This window comes from Chamaea fasciata, unplaced genomic scaffold (genome assembly GCF_029207755.1).
Source record: "Chamaea fasciata isolate MVZ Bird 193981 ecotype frontalis unplaced genomic scaffold, bChaFas1.0.hap1 SCAF_15, whole genome shotgun sequence".
Lineage (NCBI taxonomy): Eukaryota > Metazoa > Chordata > Aves > Passeriformes > Sylviidae > Chamaea > Chamaea fasciata.
In genome coordinates, this window is record NW_027094100.1 from 14,324,499 (window position 1) to 14,345,031 (window position 20,533).

General features: G+C 53.4%; 1 protein-coding gene across 1 annotated transcript in view; it reads right to left on the reverse strand.

The window, feature by feature from the left end:
• SH3PXD2B (SH3 and PX domains 2B) overlaps positions 1–20,533 on the reverse strand; it is a 65,426-nt gene that overhangs the window by 38,266 nt on the left and 6,627 nt on the right. The window contains exon 2 of the mRNA XM_066196808.1: positions 16,881–16,961. Coding sequence (XP_066052905.1) covers positions 16,881–16,961 — 81 coding nt within the window. The remainder of the gene's footprint in view (positions 1–16,880; positions 16,962–20,533) is intronic.

A 20,533-nucleotide genomic window follows, 5' to 3' on the forward strand; every position in this document is an offset into this window, starting at 1 on the left:
CTCTTTTTTTTTTCCTTGCTGGATGGAGGTCGCAGCGTGCCTGGAGCACCCTGTGGCATTCGCAGGAAGAGGAGAGGGTGGGGAAGGAGAGGGCAGGGGGGGGATTGATGCCATGGATCCCACCCAGCCTGGCTGCCACATCACACAGCCCCGGAGGAGGCAGCAGCAAACACCAGCTCATCAGTTTTCCTGGGCACGAGCCTGTGGGAAGAACAGCTGGAAACCTCACTCCAAGGAAAACAGGGCCAGAGCTGGCTGAGAGCACGGGAGGCACTTAGGGAGAGCAGAGCCAGCAGCTACAAATCCACAGAAACCCAGCCTGGGGCTGAATCGCAAACCAGAGAGTGGCAAAGGCCAGCTCCAGACCCAGGGGATGCCACCAGGGACAAGGAGGAGCCAGCTGGCAGAGCTCCAGGATTTGAGGTTCCCTGAGGAATGAGGGAGCTGGGGTAGTTTATCCTGGAGAAAAGGAGACTCAGGGGTGACCTTGTCACTCTCCACAACTCCCTGAAAGGTGGCTGTGCTCAGGTGGGGTTGGTCTCTTTCTCCAGGCAACACTGACAGAACGAGAGGACACAGCCTCAGGCTGCTCCAAGGGAAATATAGGTTGGATATCAGAACAAAGTATTTTACAGAAAGGGTGATAAAATACTGGAATGGGCTGCCCGGGGAGGTGGTAGAGTCACCATCCCTGGAGGTGTTTAAGGAAAGACTGGATGTGGCACTCGGGGCCAGGGTTCAGTTGAGGTTAGGGCTGGGTTGGACTGATGATCCTGGAGGTCTCTTCCAACCCAGTGATTCTGTGATTTTGATTGGGACTCTGTGTCCTCCCTGCTGCTGCTGGTTTTGCAGGATGGGGACACAGCGCAGTTGTCACACTGCTCGTGCCAAGGAAAGCAGCCCCAGCTCAGGGAAAGGGATGGGGAAAGGGTAAAAGTGCAGCGACCCCACAAACCCCGAGGGAGGGACACAGGGACAGGCACCAGAAGATGCTCTGCAGATTCCAGATTGTCATGGCAGAGCAGCCGTTCCCCAGCCACGCAGGGACAAGAGCTCTGGGAGGGAGGAGGTTGGAATGGGGGGACCCCCACAGACCCTCAGGGCAGCAAAGGGTCCCACCCAGGCTCCAAACAGGACTGCTCACATCACATTCCCATTCCCAGAAAGGGATTCCCATCCAGGATCCCGGGGAGATTCAGACAGACACGAAACATGGCAGAGCACAGAGGGGCCAAGTCTCGCTCTCAGCGCGGCACTCAGCCAGCTCAGGGAGAAAAATGAGGGAAAAAGCCAACAAAAAACACCCCCAGCAACAATCCATCTATTGTTTCTCCCCTGCCAAGATCGTTTTTAAGTATTTGTGACAGAGAAGGAAAAAGAGAAAGGTTGGAGTGGATGCAGTTTGAAGGATTTTGGTGTCTTTGGTGACGTGGGAAGCTGTTGTATCCCACTTTTTCCTGAGCCCTTTGCAGCAGGGTCAGGATCACAGACGCTGGAGGCAGGACGGGGGCACGGAAATCCGAGTGGGGGATCCAGCCCAGCCTTCCCACACCAGCACAGGGCACATTTATCCACATTGATCTCCACCCCCAGCTTATCTTATCAGTGAGCTGTTTTCCTTACCCAGGAATGTCTGGGCAGCGAGTCTGGAGCGAGGCAGAGTGTGAGAACTCCCCGTCCCCATCCCGAGCTGTCCATTAACAGGAAAAGGCAGGAAAAAGAAACCAGGAGAACACCCCCAGGGATGGGCAGCCTTTGAAAAGCAGCTTTGGACCAACAGCTGGCGGTGAGCCGCTTCATTAACAGGAAACCCGTAAGATAATATCCTAATTAGACCAATTAAGAGTGCTGCAGGGGATCGCAGGGAGAGGGGAATGTCCCTGCTCAGCAGGATTCCTGGGAAGCAGAGGGCTGTGCCCAGAAAGGAGCTGATGGCGCAGTGCCAGAGGGTTTTACACCGCGGCAGACACGGTGAGCCCAGAGATCTGGCTGCTGCACGAGAGGTGCCCTCAGGTGTCACAGCCTGCCAGCGGGACATGGCACTTCCCAGCTGGAAAACAGCTTGGAGAAATCGCTGCCAGAAAACCCACAGCCTCGAGCCGAGTGGCAGCAGGTCATAAGGTGGGCCAGGCTTTGCTTCTCCTCTGATTTCCACAGGGCAGTGGGAGAGTTTTCCCCTCTTTTCAGGGTGGTTTTTTTGAATGGGACAAAATAAATGTGCAGGAGTGATGCTAAAAAAGTCCCACCTGGATACAGGGAAGAGCAATCTCGTGAGCAGAGCCCAGAGATGGCGTCTTCTCCCTGGGGATATTCCAGAGCTGTCTGGACACTCTGCTGTGCCCTGTGCCGGAGCAGGGGGTGACACCAGTGACACTGCTGTGCCCTGTGCTGGAGCAGAGAGGTGACACCAGTGACACTCTGCTGTGCCCTGTGCTGGAGCAGGGAGGTGACACCAGTGACACTCTGCTGTGCCCTGTGCTGGAGCAGAGAGGTGACACCAGTGACACTCTGCTGTGCCCTGTGCTGGAGCAGGGAGGTGACACCAGTGACACTCTGCTGTGCCCTGTGCTGGAGCAGAGAGGTGACACCAGTGACACTCTGCTGTGCCCTGTGCTGGAGCAGGGAGGTGACACCAGTGACACTCTGCTGTGCCCTGTGCTGGAGCAGGGAGGTGACACCAGTGACACTCTGCTGTGCCCTGTGCTGGAGCAGGGAGGTGACACCAGTGACACAGCTGTGCCCTGTGCTGGAGCAGAGAGGTGACACCAGTGACACTCTGCTGTGCCCTGTGCTGGAGCAGGGAGGTGACACCAGTGACACTCTGCTGTGCCCTGTGCTGGAGCAGAGAGGTGACACCAGTGACACTGCTGTGCCCTGTGCTGGAGCAGGGGGTGACAGCAGTGACACTCTGCTGTGCCCTGTGCTGGAGCAGGAGGTGACACCAGTGACAGTGCTGTGCCCTGTGCTGGAGCAGGGGGTGACACCAGCGACACTCTGCTGTGACCTGTGCTGGAGCAGGGAGGTGACACCAGTGACACTCTGCTGTGCCCTGTGCTGGAGCAGAGAGGTGACACCAGTGACACTCTGCTGTGCCCTGTGCTGGAGCAGGGGGTGACAGCAGTGACCCTCTGTGGTCCCTTCCAGCCTGACCCATCCTGGGACTGTGGATTTGCTTGACTGGCAGAGGTTCAGCCTAAAGCCACTCTGCTCTTCTGTGGTCCAGCTGCCCTAATCCCTGCCTCCAGCAGACAGGCCTCTTATCCAGAGAGAGGAGCCAGCTTCTGACACCACTCGAAGGGAGAAGGAGGAAAGAAAAAATAAAAAGGAGTTCAACAAAAAGGCTTCCCAGTCTGGCTGAGTGCATGGCAGAGCCACAAGAGGCTCTTTGTGAGAGCAGCAGCTGGGGGAAGGCACAGACAGCACCAGCAGCAGCCTGCCAGGGAGGAGGGATGAGCCCGGGCCAGGGCTGTCCTCATCCCACCCTCCCCAGCTCCCTGGGGAGCAGGGAATGCCACAGGCACAGCCCCCGTGTCCCTGCAGGGCGAGGGGACGGTCCCTGCACTGCTCCCAGCAGCCAGGGAGGAGAGTCCTGCCCCAAACTGGAGTCACCAGCGTCCCACTGAGCCCCAGGTGAGGTAGGATGGGGACACAGGTCCTGCCATCCCTGCCAGGAGCACCTGGGGGACACGAGGGACACAGCTCCAGGCCGAGAATTTAATGACCTCCAAGTGAAACCCTAAATGTTCAGTCAAAGGCAGTATTTAAACAATAAATTCACCTGCCTTAATTACACCTCCCAGATCTGGATTACTCCTCCCAGATCTGATTTCCACACTGCCAGGTGAAGACAGCCACAAACTTCATTTCTAATTCACTTCTCAGTGACCCACCCCTCCTGCAAAGGTCCCAAAGGGTGCTCCCAGCAAGGCAGAAAGGCTCAGGGAGGTGGAATTGTCCCTGCAGATCAAAGCCCTGGGATCAGCTGGTTTGGGAAACCTCTGCCAAGGAACAGTCTGCGAAAGAGACATCTGGCAGCAGCTCGCAGGCTCCTGATGTTTAGTCTCCTTGAGATCCTTCAAGAGGCACCTTCCCTGCATCCTCAAGGGCTGGCTGAACAAACAGGGGGTGGAAAAACAAAAAACAAACCCACAGCAGCCCAGAAGACAGAAGAATTAACAAAGAGCAAGCTCAGATCCCAAATGTTGGGATGTGAGTGCTGGGGAAGGGCTCCAGTGGTGCCACAATTCCCATTCCCTGGCTGAGGGTGCTCACAGCAGCAGCAGCAGCAGGAGCTGACACAGCTGAGCAGTGTGAGGAGTTGCAGTGCCTCTCCCACATCACCGGGAGAGGCAACCCCGACCTCCCCGGCACGAGGAAATGGCATCACAGAGGCTGGATTGTGGAAAACCTCATGGAAAACTTGAAGCACAGCTCAGCAGCCGACAAAAAAAAAGAATTAACTGAGGTCGGAGGAGGAGGAAAAAAAAAAAAAAAAGAGGCCACACAACTCGTCAGCAGCTGGCACTGCAGGAGAAATTTCCTGTGGAATCACAGGAAGCATTAGGCACACACTGGTGCCTGTGAACAGCTCCTGGCATGGGGAGCAGGACCTCAGGTCACCCATGGGGACCCCAGGACTGAGCCACCACCAGCTCTGTGTCACCCCACAAAGCATGTGGAGCAAACCCAGGGAGCTGGGGGGGCTCTGCCTGCACCTGGGGGCTCTGAGGATGTGGCAGCTTCACATCTCCAGGTTTGGGCTGAGCTCAGCTGAGTCCGACACCAGCTGGGAAAAAAGCTTCCACTGCCCCGGGCAGGAGATCTTTCCTGTTCCACAGAATCCCAGACTGGACCCTAAAGTCCATCCAGTGCCACCCCCTGCCATGGGCAGGGACACCTTCCACTGTCCCAGGGTGCTCCAACCCGGCCTTGGGCACTGCCAGGGATCCAGGGGCAGCCACAGCTCCTCTGGTCACCTGTGCCAGGGCCTCCCCACCCTGAGAGGAAACAATTCCTTCCTGATATTCCACCCTACACCTGCTCCCTGCCAGTTTGAAGCCATTCTGCTCAACCCATTGGTGCCGAGCCCTGGGAGTTCCCTTTCTCGTGACACCACTATCCTAATGCATTTTCCACTTAATTTCTGATCATGGCAGCCTCTGCTTGGCATTGGGCTGGCAGGTCCCAGGCTGCAGGGCTGAGCACAAAAAGGAGCAGAGCACCAACACCCCAGAGCAGCAGCCCTGCATCCCAACCCCGGCTGCGGGAATCCCTCCCAGTGCCAGACGTGCTCGGGGACGGAGCAGCGACACCCGGGGGTTCTGCTGCTCTGAGCCAATTTCCTCTTCCCCATCCCAGCCATGGGAACGTCCCTGCAGCACAGCTGGGGCTGTGTCACACAGGATGTCCCCCTGCAAACAGCCCTGGGCAGGGCTGGAGCCAAAATCCACACAGGCACCACCGGAGCCGTCGCCGGAGACGTGGCGGCCGTCGGGGAAGACGCACAGAGGAGTCCTGGTGGTCACCCACAGCCCCCCAGAAACATCTCCAGCATCCCAAAACACCTCAAAACAGCATCTTCCCAAATGCTAGGAAGGCTGGGAATGCATAAGGTTTTCGTTTCTGGCGTGGAAGCGAAAACAGTGCGGAGGAACACCAACAGATCTGCCCAGTTTCATGTGGGGCAGGGCCAGGGCTGTGCTCACATCTCCCCAAAAAAACCCCTGGAAACTCACAGACAGAATTTCACACCTCACCCGCTGCCTCACACCCACAGCCAACCCCACTGAGGGTTTCAGGGTCACTGAGAGGCTCCAACACCTCAGCGTGACCTGAGCCCAGCTCCTCCTCCAGGCATCTGATCTGATTTCCCCTCCCTTCCCCAAACCCTCCCCTGCTCAGGGTGAGGAGCAGCAGAGCCCCGTGCATTCCTCCCCGGAATTCACACCCAGCCCTCAGCCTGGGGCAGGCCCAGACATGATGAGACACAGGAGGAGGCAGTGTCTGAGCTGAGCAGGAGCTCAGGGCAGGAGCAGCAGCCTCATCACCCTCTTCTTGCATCACAATTCTTGCCAACCATTTATTTTCCCTATTTACTCTATATATCTATATATATTTACTATATACATCTATTTCCCCTATTTACTATATATATTTATATATATTTACTATATACATATATAAAAATATTTACTATATACATCTATTTCCCTTATTTACTATATACATCTCTATATATCTATATATATTTACTATGTACATCTCTATATATTTACTATATATATTTCCCTTATTTACTATATACATCTATATCTATTTACCATATACATCTATTTCCCTTATTTACTATATACATCTCTATATATTTACTATACACATCTACTACACAATCTATTTCCCTTATTTGCTATATGTAGGTCTGAGTTAAGTTGTATTTTAGTATTCTTTTAATGTTAAATTCTATTAATTCTAAATTTGAGTGCGGTTTAGTTTAAGCAAGGCTTAAATTATTGTTAAAATAAAATATTAAATTAATTTAAAATTCTAAATTAAAGTTTAAATCATGGTATTTTAAGTTCCGTTAAGTTTGGGCCTTGTTAAGTTTAGGTTGAATTTAAGCTTAAGTTTTAGAAAGTTTAAGCGATAATAGATCGATATCCCATTAATTTAAAGTTTTATTACATGTGGGTTTTATTAATATAATTTAAGATGCTTTTTGCCAAAATTTATTCGTACCAAGTTTAAGCGTTGTTTAATTTTAAATTATCTCAGGTTTTAAAATTAAATGTTAAATTATCTTAGGTTAAAATGTGCCTACCTGACTTGCAAAGTTCAGGTTTTTTTATCTTAGATATAAGACTGCTTCGACTGTTCCTTCCCCAAACACAACCCCCATGCTCTAAGGCAGCAGAAAAACCAATATTGAGAGATTTTTTTTTGTCCCCACACCAGGGAGGATTTCATCGTTTGGGTTCACCAAGAGCAGCTCCAGGGGATGGATCCAACCAGGACGAGCAAAAACCTCTCAGGGGCACAAACCCCGCACCTGAGAGCTCCCCTCAAAGTGTCACCTCACCACGGGGACACACAGAGAGAAAATCTGGAAAGCCTCTGGCCAAATTCCTTGCCTGCTAAAAAAACAAAAAACATAAATCACCATTTTGGGGTTGAAAGCGGCCACCTGTTGGCAGGTGCAAAGCTGTCACCCCCCTAAAATGGAAACCTCAGAGCCCCTGGGAACTTCCCAAGGGCACTTTTTGATTTCCTGCAGGTGGGAGGGGAACTGGGAAAACGCTGATTTGCCAAGGAGAAAGATCAGCAGGTGAGGATTCATTACAATTTGAACGTTTCGATGTGAACTGCTGAAATTAAAAGGCTTTTTTTTTTTTTATGTTTTAAGTGACTCATCAAGGGGAAAGCTTTTCTTAAGAATATTAATAGTGAAAAAAAACCCAAGAGAACGTTTTACGCGGGCTGAACTGAGCTTCTTTCCTTGCTGAAATTTAAACATTGACTCTCCTTTTGAAGAGCTGCCCAGGTGGTTTAGCTCTTTATGTGGCTGAGCACAGCAACTTCTTCGGGGCAGTGAAAAAATGTGGGATTGCAAAGTTCTGTGGACTGAGGTGGGCTGAGAACTCCAAGATCTGGGATCCCCTGGCACTCCCCAGGGCAGCAGAGGGGCAATGCCTGTTGCCAGCAGCGCAGAAATCCTCAGAGAGGGAGGGAAAAGCCACGATTTAATTTCCTAAAAATAATTCCCTCCCTTTTCCAGCAATATCATTCCCTAAAAAAAACCCAAAAAACACCCCAAATCGAACTGGCAGCTGCACTGGGCAAGAGTGAAGTTGCACAGAAGAGTTGAAGCACCTGAACTTGAGCCTTCAGCACAAGATTCACCTCCTCCTCCCTGGCTCTCCAGGAATTCCAAGCTGTTTTTTTCCTGCCACTTTGGGGCAGAGGATCAGCCCCAGAAGGGTCTCAAATCTTCTTTTTCACACCCAAACTCCTCGCTGAAGGAGGTATTCCTCAAAATCTGCTGCAACACCGCGTTTTCTTCCTCTCCAGAAATGCCAAGTACCAGCCCGTGGTTGATGGTCAAGGAAAATCTGATGCCAAGGAAATGCAAAAGGTTGATGCAGAGGAAAATGGGAGCACAAGGAATTCTCCACCGGGTGCACAACAGCACCTTGTGCATTGAAAATCACCGGGTTTGGCTAATTTAATGACGTCCAAGTGAAACCTTAAGTGTTCAGTCAAAGGCAGTATTAAAACAATAAATTCACCTGCCTTAATTACACCTCCCAGATCTGAATTACACCTCCCAGATCTGAATTACACCTCCCAGATCTGAATTACACCTCCCAGATCTGATTTCCACGCTGCCAGGTGAAGACAGCCACAAACTTCATTTCTAATTCCCTACTCAGTGACTCAGCCCTCCTGCAATGGGCTCAGAGGGTGCTCCCAGCAAGGCAGAAAGGCTCAGGGAGGTGGAACTGTGACTGGGAAGGTGCTGGGTGCCCTCAGAGAGCATTTTTGATCTTGGTTATTGCTGAATTTCCAATGCCAAAACATGGAAATCACCGCAGCAGGGCGCAGAGCAGCAGCCTGGGGGTGGGAAGATGAGCAGAAGGAAAACCCTGGAGCCAGCAGGGCACCTCAGAGCCCCACAGCACCCACCCACTGGGCACCACCTCACATTTTCCCCTCTCCATTTGCTGCCTGCGAGGTCCCCTGGCCCCTGGGAGCCACAGGGGAAGGGCAGATCCTCAGCTCCTCCCTGCCTCACCAGGTCTCTCCCCTGATCCAGCTTGAGGGATCCAGCCTTCCTCACAGCCAGGAAAAGTCTGTGCTGCATCCCAGTGATGGGAATGAGGAGAGAGGCGAGCCTCAGGGCATGCTGGATAATGGGGAAAACATGCAAGGTGAGGATTCATTACAATTATTTAATGTTTCAATACTGAAATTAAAAGGCTTTTTGGTGGTTTTTTTGCTCCAAGAAGGAGCAGCACTTCTTGGATGGAGCGAAACAAGAGGTTAAATTGTTCCCCTGTGCCCAGGCACTGCAGAGGGTCACAGCCTTTTTACCAGGGGATCCCAAACTGCCAGAAATCCCTCACCAAAAGCACCAAAAGCAGCGATTTACAGCAGCCTGGCAGCCCTGAGAGAGCCTGAAAGGGATGGGAACGGAGTGAGGAACCAGGAGTGTGGGGAAACACTTTGTCCCTTCATCTTCATCACCTTCCCCTGCAAGGGCAGGGCAGGCCCAGCTCCTATTTGTGTCTCCCACTCTCAGATCCACTCCCTGGCAGCCCAGGGTGTGCGGGTGGTGCTCAGAGCAGCCTGTGCTGCGCCAGGAGGATTTAACAACGCAACCAGGTCCTGGCCATTTCACTCCAAATCCCCCACTCCTTCACACTGATTGACTGCTCTCCGTCCTCAGCTTCTCCCCAGGCAGCATCAATCAGCTTCAGACTGCTTCATTTTGGATCCAGGGCTGCTGCCACACGATATAAATTGCAGGTCTTTACTCCAGCAAAGTGGCCGGGTTAGAATTGATTAAAAGCACACGGTGTCACAAAACCTCACCAAAACCCCCCAGGGCACAGGGCAGGCACCTCCCCAGGGACAAACCCCATGGCAGGGGGCAGGAGAGGGGCCTCCAGGGCCCTGGCAGGAAGGAGGAGCTGAATTTCCAGAGCTTTTCCAATAATAAGTAGCTGGGGAGTGGAATGACATCAGCCCTGGCTGATGGAGAGAGGGAACAGGAGAACCTTTAACCATTGCATTATCCAAAGGCTCCCCCCAAAAAATCCACGCTGCATCATCAGCACAAGACCTCAGCTCCATCCCCAGGGGATGGAACTTTTATCCTTGCCACCTTTTTGGCCCCAGGGGTTTCCCTCAGGCTCCCTCCCGGATCTGACCCTGCCGTGTTTCCCCTGGGATGTGCTCCCCAGGGGCTGGCAGTGCTGTCTCCTGCAGCTGCTCTGCCAAGTTTCCAGAGGGAAGGAGAGCAGGAGTGCCAGGAGGGATGAACGAACAGAGAACAAGGAGCCAGCCCTCCTTTGCCTTGGGTGCAGCTGGGAACAAGGGACCACCCAAAGGGAATTGGCAAAGATGGACTCACAGCAAGAGGAGAGGGAGATGAGCTTGGAATAAACCAAGAGCCATGGAGAGCTGTTCCCAGCCTGGAATAAGCCATGGAATGCTGATCCCGACCTGGAATAAGCCATGGAATGATAATCCCAACCTGGAATAAACCATAGTGAGCTGTTCCCAGCCTGGAATAAACCATGGAATGATATTCCCAGCCTGGAATGAGCCATGGAGAGCTGTTCCCAGCACTGCACCAGACAGGTTTTATCCCTGGGACCTGAAGGTGATTTCTCCCAGCGCTGCGGCTGCTGCTGCGTGTCCCGGGTGTGAGCCGGCCTGGGAATGCTCACCCAGCCCCACTGCAGGGAATCCAGGCTGCAGATTCCCAGGGGCAGGCACAGCTCCGTGTGTGTGCCAGGCCCAGCCCGAGGAGTCCCTGAGCCGCCCCGGCGCTGGCACGGGCGGGAATGCGCCGCTGCCAGGGGCTGGAACGCTATAAATGGGAGACTTTTGGAGAGGGAAAACACGAAGGAGCCAACTTTTAACTGGGCTGAAGTGCACTGGACTGTGCGTGTTCTTTGTGGAGGGGAGTGATGGAGGTCTTTGATGCACTGCTGGAAAAAAACCCCGGCTGTTCCTGCTGCAAACAGAAGGAGCTCTTATTTAATGGGAAGTGTTTCAGGATGGGAATTCACTATTCCCGCACTTGTGCGTGTTGAGCTCGTGGCTCTGGGTGCAGTCTGGGCACAGAGCTGCTGGTGCTCTGCAGCAGGAACCTGGCTGGAGGAAGCTGTGGCTTTTCCCCTGTCCTCAGTCACGCAGGGCCTGCCTCTCCTGATCCAACTGCCTCAGAGCCAGATCCTGCTGATTTATTTTTCGTGGGAGGGTGAAACCACGAAGTTCATTGCGCACACAACTGCTCAGAGTTTTGCTGAACTCCATAAACCCTGGAGACAAAAAAAAAAGGAAAAAAAAGAAATCCCCAAAGTGTTGAAATAAGATTCCTGTTACGAAAGAGCTATTGAGAGAGAGCCCTGTTTACCATCACCGTGCAGCTCCTGCAGCCACAGCCTGGCTGAGCTGCCTCAGGGCTTTGCCATCAAAGAGGCTGCCCAGCCCAGGAGAGGGAGGAATCCAGGCTGGCATTCCCACCTGCAGGAGCCCTGGGCTGCTGGGACCGCGTTACTCAGCACGGCTGTTCTTTGCTCCCCAGATCAGAAGGATTAAGATAACACACACTTCACCTCGGAGAACTCCTGCCAGGAGCCCGGGTTAAATAATGGAGGAGGAGGAGAAAAAAAAAAAAAAAAAAGTGGAGGAGGAAGGGAAGGAGACAGAGCAAGGCAAGCACTGAGCTCACAGTAATGGCAGCAAGAGGCTCATTTTAATTTTTCAAGCCTCCAACTGCCTGAAACAAGCTGATGAGAACAATCCCTCTTTGTGTGCCAGCTCCAGCCTTCAGAGCCCATTAAAGGTGGTGGATTATTTAAAACCTCCGTGAGTCCCTGAGACACAGGCTTTCCCCCCTCCCTGCCTCTGCCTGGGCCTGTGTGCACACAACAGGTGAGGAACCCCCTCCAGAAGGCCCCGGCTCTGTTCCCCGTGGAGATGGCAGGCACACACCACTGCCTGCTGCCAATTTTCTCATGGAAGCAGGCACCACTTCAACAGACTCATTTATTTTGGGGTGTTGCACACAAAGCTGTTGGCCCCGCGGCTGCAGGACTCTCTCCAAGATGACACAGCTCCAGGTGGGTCAAAGCTGAGAGTTTCCAGCTCAGAACCTGAAGGAGCTGTTGAATACACGGACAGACAAGAGAACTGGGAAACACACTGGATTGCACAGACAGGCAGGAATGGGAGGGAGAGCCAGAGCCAATTGTAATGTGGCTTCAAATCCTCAGTTTTTCTGAGGTTTTTTTTGTCCCTGAATTCTGCAGTGAGCACGTTTAGCCCGGCCTGTGTCGTGCCTCCAGCCCTGGCCTCAAAATTAAAGGTCTGTGCAGAGAAGCAGACACAGAACATCACAGAACATCATCAGGACTGAAGGAAAGGGTTTTGACTGCAAGGGGAAAAGCCTTGGGGTAACCTGGCCCAAAGAGGGGCACCCCTGAAACACCCCAGGGGACAGCCAGGGGAGTCAGACTCTGCTCCCAGGGAACAGCGACAGGAGGAGAGGGAACGGCCTCAGGCTGGGCCAGGGGAGGCTCAGGGTGGACAGCAGCAGGAATTTCCCCATGGAAAGGAGAAATCAGAAGTGCCCAGGGAGGTTTGGAGTGCCCATCCCTGGAGGTGACACTCAGTGCTCTGGGCTGGGGACAAGGTGGGGACCAGGCACAGGCTGGTCCTCAATGGTCTCAGAGATTTTTTTTCCAGCCTCACTAATTCTGGGGTTCTGAGAATGTGGCTGCAGCCAAAAGGCAGAAGATGCTGAGGACATGGAGTGGGGCTCCATGGGGACAGCACAGGGGGTCGGCAAAGGCAGGAAAGGTGTAACAGGGTTGGGTTTGGGGTGTTTGAGGAGCACAGCAAGACAACAGCAGCTCTCGGTCACATGAAGACCTGCGGTGACTGCCAGCCGCGCCTGATGAATTCAGAATGACAAAGGAGGGAAAAAATGATTCTTTTGGGGGGTTTCCACAAGAAACCACAAGAGACCAGCCGGAATCTGTTCTCTAACCAGCAGTGCCACTGCTTGCAGCCAGTGGTTTCGAGAGGATCCTTCCAAGGAACTCATCACGAGGAACTCCTCGGGCTCCTCCCACGTGGAGCACCCCAGGCCGTGCAAGGGAGCCCTGTCACTGCACTTGTGCAGCTTCTCCCCCCCGGCAGGGCTGGAGGCATCTCCCAGGCAGGAGCAGACCCTGATCCTCTCTCTGCGCTCACCACAGATCCCGTGCCTGACCTCCACCTTCCATGCCAGGTGACATTCCCAGCATCCCTGCCAGCCCCAGTTACTGCCCAGGACACCTCTGGCATCCCTGCAAGCATCAGTCCCTTGATTTCTTAGGAACAGCATCCAGCTGCTCACATCTGGAATAGCAAGTGTCGTAAAAAAGCCTCAGTCCTATTTGAAGGAAATTATTCCTCCAGCCAAGGGATTTATGCAGAACCGAGTTCAGCATTTGGAGTTACAAATTTACTACAAATCCGACAGTAACGCCAGGTTTCAAACTTCAGAATTACAGTTTTATCTTCCTTCATTCCTAAAAAGCTGCCCTGTGGCAGAAAATATTCACAGGGAAAACAAGGAGAGGCAGAGGAGCTGCAGAGCAGAACCCCTCCTGAGCTCCCCAAACCCTGCCCAGCTCCCTGAGCTCCTGCAAAGGCCACGAGATCCTCGGCTTAAGAATTCTCCTCCTGACTCCAGCACCTGGAATGGTGACCCCAGAGCAGGAAAGGGCACGGCCTGAGCACCTCCCAAGGGACGAGAGCCACCAGTGCATCTGCTCAAAGCGCTGGCTGGGCTCCAGGAGGAAGCAGCCAGGGCCTGGTGCTGAGCTCAGCTGAGCAGTGACACTGGTCACCAGCCCTCAGAGAGGAGGGGACAGCCCCTGGTGTGGCACAAGGAACGGAAACGGGCAGCCAGGCAGGAAGAAGAGGTCCTGCCACCCCTGGAAGAGAAAGGTCTGGAAAGGCTGCTGCAGCCATGAGCTGGAAACCTGGAATTCTGCAGGACGGGGCCAGGCTTGGGGTGCCAAGGACTGGAAAGGGAAGGGCTCTGCAAGGCCACAGTACTCAGGCAAAGCCTCAAATGCTCCTGCCTGGGACCTGTGGCATCACTGTGACCAGCAAGGTGGCTTCTGACATCCCTCATTCCAGCACGGGGAATGCAGCTGCTCTGATGGCTCCAAGGCAAAGGAATTCCCCCATGGAAAGGGTGCTCAGGCCTTGGAAGTGCCCAGGGAGGTTTGGATCCCCATCCCTGGAGTGTCCCAGGAAGGGCTAGAGGTGGCACTGGGCTGGGGACAAGGTGGGGATGGGCACAGTGTGGACTCTGATCTTGGAGCTCCTTTCCAACCTCAAGGATTCTGTGGAGTCACGTTCTGTGGCTTCACTCCTGGTTCAGCCTGTGTTTGGAGTGTCCCTCCTGCCTGCCTGGTGAGGGGAGGACACTTTGCCCCGTGGCTCTGCTGTCAGCACTTATCACACCCGTGTTTTCCTTGGCCCTGCTCCTGAGATAATTGTTTGGCCACAAGGGAAGGTGACAAATGGTTCAGCTGTGAATCCCACTGGGAATATCAGGAGAAGCTCCCCAGCCACTCACAGGGAGCTGCAGCATCTCCTCAGCCCCACCAAGCTCCTCTCTCCCACTTGGATCCAGAAAGTTCCACGTCCCTGCCAAGGAACAGCCAAGGAGGGAGCACCAACCTTCCCTCAGCGCCTGAGAAAACAAACCCTGCTCAGCCTCTGACAGGAGCATGGAAAGTGCAGCCAGAGCCACTGGGAATGTTGATACGAGATGAGCAAATACCCCGACCCAAACGCGCGTGTGCTGGCATTGCTCAGGGCTGGGAGGACGAATAAACCTGGATGGATTTCCCCCAGACAACATGAAAGACAGATTCTTGACACAGAGATCACCTGCGGCTCCAATTTCCCGTCCTTCCTCCAGCACATCAAAAAGATCCTCAGAACTGGACCTAGGAAAAAATATTTTCCCCTCCTGCTGTTTTCAGAGGCAGCTGAACCATTTCATTTTGTGTGTGTGTGGGGGGGGGGGGGGGGCTGTGTGGAATTTTTCTTTTTTTTTTTTTAATTTTTTTAAATAACCAGAGGCATGAATAATTTCCAGCATGGAAAACTTCTGCCTGAAGAGCTAAAGTTGGCTTAGAATCATCCAAGAGTCACACAAGAAAGGCCTCCAGCAATGGCAGGAGTCAGTGCTACCAAGCCTACCTAGAGCATTTCTTTCCACTGTGCTCAGAGGATCTGTTTCACTCCTCGCCTCTCAATCCAATTTCCACTGCCCTGCACCACGAGTTGAAAACAAGGACACCAGGAAGCACGTGTGATAAGGGGGAAGGAAGGGAAAAAACCACAGCTTCTTTCATTCTTTCAACAGAACCAGAGAGGAGTGGTTGTGATTTAAAAAAACAAAACAAAACAAAACAAAACAAAAAACAACCAAAAATTAAGAAAAATCTGCAGGGAACAGCAAAGGAGGGAGATGTTTGCTTTAACGTTTCCCACCTCCACCGTGATAAATATCTCTATGTATTTAGAAAGTATCTCTGCTTCTAAAGGTGTTTTGCAGAGTGTCTGGCTCCAGTGGTGATGTTTTCCACCTCAGGAGCTGCAGCCAGGATGGAGGGGAGGGAGAGAGGGAGCACAGCCAGGATCCCCCACATCCCTTCCCCATCCCAGGGAAACAGCACAGCTGGAGGCCCAAAAAAACCCCCCAGACCGTGCCCCCCTTGCAGCAGACAGCGCAGTGAGCTTGCCCACCACCTTGGAGCACCACGGAGACGAGATGCTGCAGAGGAGGAAGCACGAGTCCCGTTTCCTTCCAGCGCTGGCTGCTGCCCAACAGCTGTTCCTTGTTTATTTACTCCGAAATTTCCTTGGTTACACCAGCGGCTGCTCACAGCTTAACCCTGCCTGGGCCGGGGCCGTGTGCCAGCAGCGCGGGGACACCCGGCCTGTCACCTCAGCACGGTCACAGGTGTCCTGCTGGCCAGGGGACGGGGCAGCACTGCTGCGAGCAGCCTCTGTCCCCATCCCAGGCTGTGCCAGAGCCAGCTGAAACCTGGGAAAGCTATCTGCATTCCCAGGGGCTGGCAGGCTGGAATTCCAGCCCTGGGAGGGCTCAGTCAAGGCTTTTGTCCTTCCCCTCTGGAGCACAGCCCTCAGTGATGCTCAGCCTCACCCCAGAGGGTGCCCAGCTCCTCCCCTGGGGCCACCAACAGCCCAGGAAGGGCATCCCAGTGGCAGATGCTGCCAGCCCAGAGAGCCCTTCGTGCATTTTCTGTCCTCCTCTGCACAGAGCCTGTTCCAGCAGCTCAGTTTCTGTTCTGGCTCATAAAGCCCAGCCAGACCCCTTGGCTCATCTCCACCGAGGAGGGGGTGGAAAACACCCTTTACCTGCTCGCCCAGAGCGCTGCTTTGGGTTTGCTGCAGCCCAGCCCGTCCCAATTGCCTTTCCAGCCTCCTCCCTCCCAGTTCCATTTCCCTCCTGCACCAGGAGGGAATTAAATCAGAATCATGGAATGGCCTGGGTTGCAAGGGACCTTACAGATCATTTAGTGGGCATGGGCAGGGACATCTCCTGCCACACCAGCTTGCCCAGAGCTCCATCCAACACCTTCTTGGACACTTCCAGGGATCCAGGGGCAGCCACAGCTTCCCTGGGTACCCTGTGCCAGGGCCTGCCCACCCTCACAGGGAGGAATTTTTTCCTGATTCCTGATCTTAACCCACTCTCTCAGTGTGAAGCCATTCCCCCTTGTCCTGTCACATCATCCTTTGGTAAAAAACGTCCCTGTCCACCTTTCCTGTTGGCTCCCTCCAGGTACCAAAGCAGCTGCTGCCCTCTGGGCTGGCAGGGGGACTGGGCACTTCCCCAGGCCCTGCTCCAGGGAATCAAACAAGTGTTTTCCAGCGGCAGCAGCTGGGAAAGCCACAGGGATGGAATTTGGACCTAACTCTAACAAAATCCTCCCCCAAAGCAAACAAACCCCCCTCAATAAAACCCCCAGCAATTGCCCAGATAAAGCAGAACCCAAGAGCTCAGGTGACCTCAGCCCTGCCCAGCCTTGGCCCAGGGCTGGAGGATTCCCCACCTGCAGGTCGAAGAACTTGCTGTACCGGCGGTAGATGACCTCTGTGGCTCCATTGGACCAGCTGACCTTGATGATGTACACCTGCAGGGAGCACAGGCAGAAATCAGAGCAGGGGACACACAAAAAAAAAAACCCACCACAACCCAACCAGCTGCCAGTGCAGCCCCCACTATCCCAACAACCAGGGGAACGCTTCGGATCCCTTCAGCAGCACCACAACGTGGGTGACCCTAAATTATTGAGCCCCACCGCTGGAGCTTAACCAGATGTTCATTTCTGGTGGTGAACTGAGCTCTGTGGCCCCTGAAGAGGGGCACACACTGAGCATGAAGTGACCCTTCTGTGTAAAAACACAGCACAAATCCCTCCAGACACAGGAGTTCACAACCAAACCTTGGCCACCCTCATTGACAGCCGTAAATTTGATGTTGAGATCCAAGGGCAGCACCTGCAGCAGCCTGGCCGCTGGAACTGGGACTGCAACAGCTCAAGGTCTGAAACTCCACCTGTTTGGGTTTTTTACACCTGCTGGGGTGGAAATCAGCGTCCTGATCCTTAAAATGCCACACAACCAACCCCAGTCATTGCAGGTCATTCACAGAGCCCACGACCAGGCTTTCACTACAAAATAAAACACCAAACCCAGCCTGTTTCATCCTTAAATTCTTCTGTAGAAGACAACAAGCAAATCACAGAATGAGGCAATTACTGATCCAACGTCCTCCCTCGTTGTTTTTCACAGAAAGCAGAGATAACCCTTGACGAGGTGCCAGTGTAACACCCAAGTGATACAAATCTCAAACTGGTAACAGATTGACTGAGCAGAACCGAGGGTGGTTTTTTTCCCTCCTAACTCAAATCCTTATTTCCACCAGAAACTGAAGTATCAACCCCTTGAAGGACCAAAAGATTCAGAAGCCCAGATGAAGGGACCTGCCAGAACTTCTGCTGGCAAAATCGAGCACGAAGGCTCTCAAAAGATGATGTTTTGGTGTTTAAAACAGAATCCCTCAGGAGTTTCACAAGGTTTTCCCCACTGAGATGCCCATTTCTCCAGATTCTGGAACGTGACCAGCATCCTAAACCAGTACCCAAACTCAAACACCATCAGTGATTTGAGTTTACCAAACCTACTCAAACCCTGCACTGCAAATCGACCTCAGATCTCACTCTGCTGCTCAGAGGGCTGACACAGCCTGAGCCACCAGGGTGAGGACACCCCTGAGGGGCGACAAACTCTTCCCAGTGGAATCACTTCCAAATGAAGACAGAAAACGAGGCAGCAGGAAGTTCTTAAGTTCTTCTTCAAGTTCTTATTACTAAAATAAAGAAGTGCCCTACTTTCAAACCAGTAATTCAAGGCTCACTTTCGTTGAACTTGGGTTGGAAGGGACCTTAAAGCTCATCCAGTGCCACCCCCTGCCATGTGCAGGGACACCTTCCACTGTCCCAGGGTGATCAAACACCTGGCCTTGGGCACTGCCAGGGATCCACAGCTCCTCTCCACCTCACAGGGGGGAATCCCTCCCCAGCATCCCATCTAATCCTGCTCTGCTTTCATTCACAACCTCTCATTTTGAGCTGAAGGACCCGCACTTTCCCTGCATGAACACAAGGAAGGCAGATGGGCTCTCCAAGACAACATCTGCTCCAGCTGTGGAGGCCTGGAAGGGCCACGCTGTGCTCCAGGGGTGAGGCAGCCCCCCTCCAGCAAGCCAAGGGTTAACCTGATGCTACCACACATCCAAACTCCTTTACCCTCTCCCCAGGACTTGCTGCTGGGCCAGCACTGAGCTCATGTGGGCTGGAAGCTCAGCTGATATCCCAGTTTTCTCCCCAGTCCCCAGCGCCGCTCCTCGGGGTTATATCACCGCTGGCTGCCTGCCTGGAGAGAGCCTTCCACTGGGGCAGCAGGAGGAGCCAACTTCTCCTCGTTGTTTATTCCTCTCCTGCCTTTATTTGGAGTCAACAGCCTATTAGGCTGGGATTTTAATCAGGATGTGGATATAGCCGAGCCAAAGCAATTCAGAGCTCTTCAGGGTAATAAAGGCACGAGGTTTGAGGGCACACCAGGCTTCCCTGTGTCCTCTGCAGCTGGGGAAGGAGAGTTTCTGCTCTAAGTGATGAGCTCACTGCTGTTTTGCTGAAGTGCAGATCTCCCAGGGCTCAGGAGAAGGGTTTCTTGCACATCCCTTTCCAAGAGTAAAAAAGGTCTCTCCAGGGGTGTCTCCTCAACCTACTTCTGGAGAGCAGAGAGGATGGGGAAACCCACAGGAACGGGAGCTCCTCAGCGTCTGTAAAACCTGGGGAAAGCCAGCTTCCTCTGTCTCCTTGTGGATATTCCTCCTCCTTCCAACAGCTCCATCCCACCAAGGGTCACAACCAACACACATCTTGGTCTCTCCCAATATCTAATCCATCCCTGCTGTCCCAGAAATAAATAAATAAAATAAAAAGACCCCACCAGGAAACACAACTCTGGTGCTGCCCTCACCTAACCACCCGAGCAGGTGTGGAAAGGTTTGAGCAGTGCACTCATCACCCAGTGAGCGTTTCCAGGGGGCTGCACATGAGGCACTAAGCTCCCACAGATCCATAAATCCCTTCCTCAGGGTTTTTGGAAGATACTTTCAACGATCAAGAGAGCTTTAAAACCACTGCACTTGGGCTGAAGCTTCCCCTCCTGGCCTGGCACTGCACCGTGTCCTGCCAGGAGCAGCCACCACAAAGCAACGACCCAAATAACCCAAATTTTGTCCCAGGAAGAACCATCTCACCAGCTGCCCCCTCAGCCCTGCTCTGAGAAGAGGCTTTTTCCCAGCCCGTGTGTGGGTGAGGACATGTGGAAGCACTTATTCCATGAGTCTGTCCAAATCCCAAAAACTCCCAATATCTGCAACCCTTGCTGGGCCCTCAGTGGGGTCTGCACCAGGGAAGGGAAGGAGCTGAGCTGGTGAAACCCAGGAATGGTGGCTGCCCTTCCTCCCTCCCTCCCTCTGGAAAGGACACCCTGCCCTTCTCCCAGCCCTGGGAGGCACAGAAGCCACAGGGATGCTTTTTGAGGTGCAGGTGGATCTTGTTTAATGCCAGGTCAGAGGAGCATTTCTGATGAACACCAAACCCTCTCCATGCTCCCGCCCCGCGGAGGACAGAAATGGAACAGACCCTGCACAGAAGATGGAAACTTGCAGATGCAAAAGGCCGAGGACAACAGACCCCACTGGAGCTGGGCTCCCAAACTCCCTGGGATCCCCACATCACAAGGAAATGGTCACAAACCAACGACTTCAAAGCTCCCGGTTGAGCAGTGTGACATCAGGACCACCAGCCACTGCCCAAGGTCCTCCTTGGTCACACTAAATGCCCTAAAAATGGAAATAGAATATGGAAAAAAGGCCCAGGGCATCTTGCAGCCTCCCCAGCGGGCAGCATGAGCTTGGTCCCCTCCATCCCCACCCAGCATCTGTCAGTGCTGTCCCCTCCCCAGCACCTCTGTCACTGGGAGAAGGGGCCAGTGGAAAATGGGGTTGAAAACCCTCTGGAAGGGAACTGTCAGAAAAAATGTCAGTTTGCTGCAAGAACTGCAAACGGCACCTGGCCAAGCGTGCCAGGGCTGTCAGAGGGAGCTGCAGCCTGGGGAACACTCCTGACAG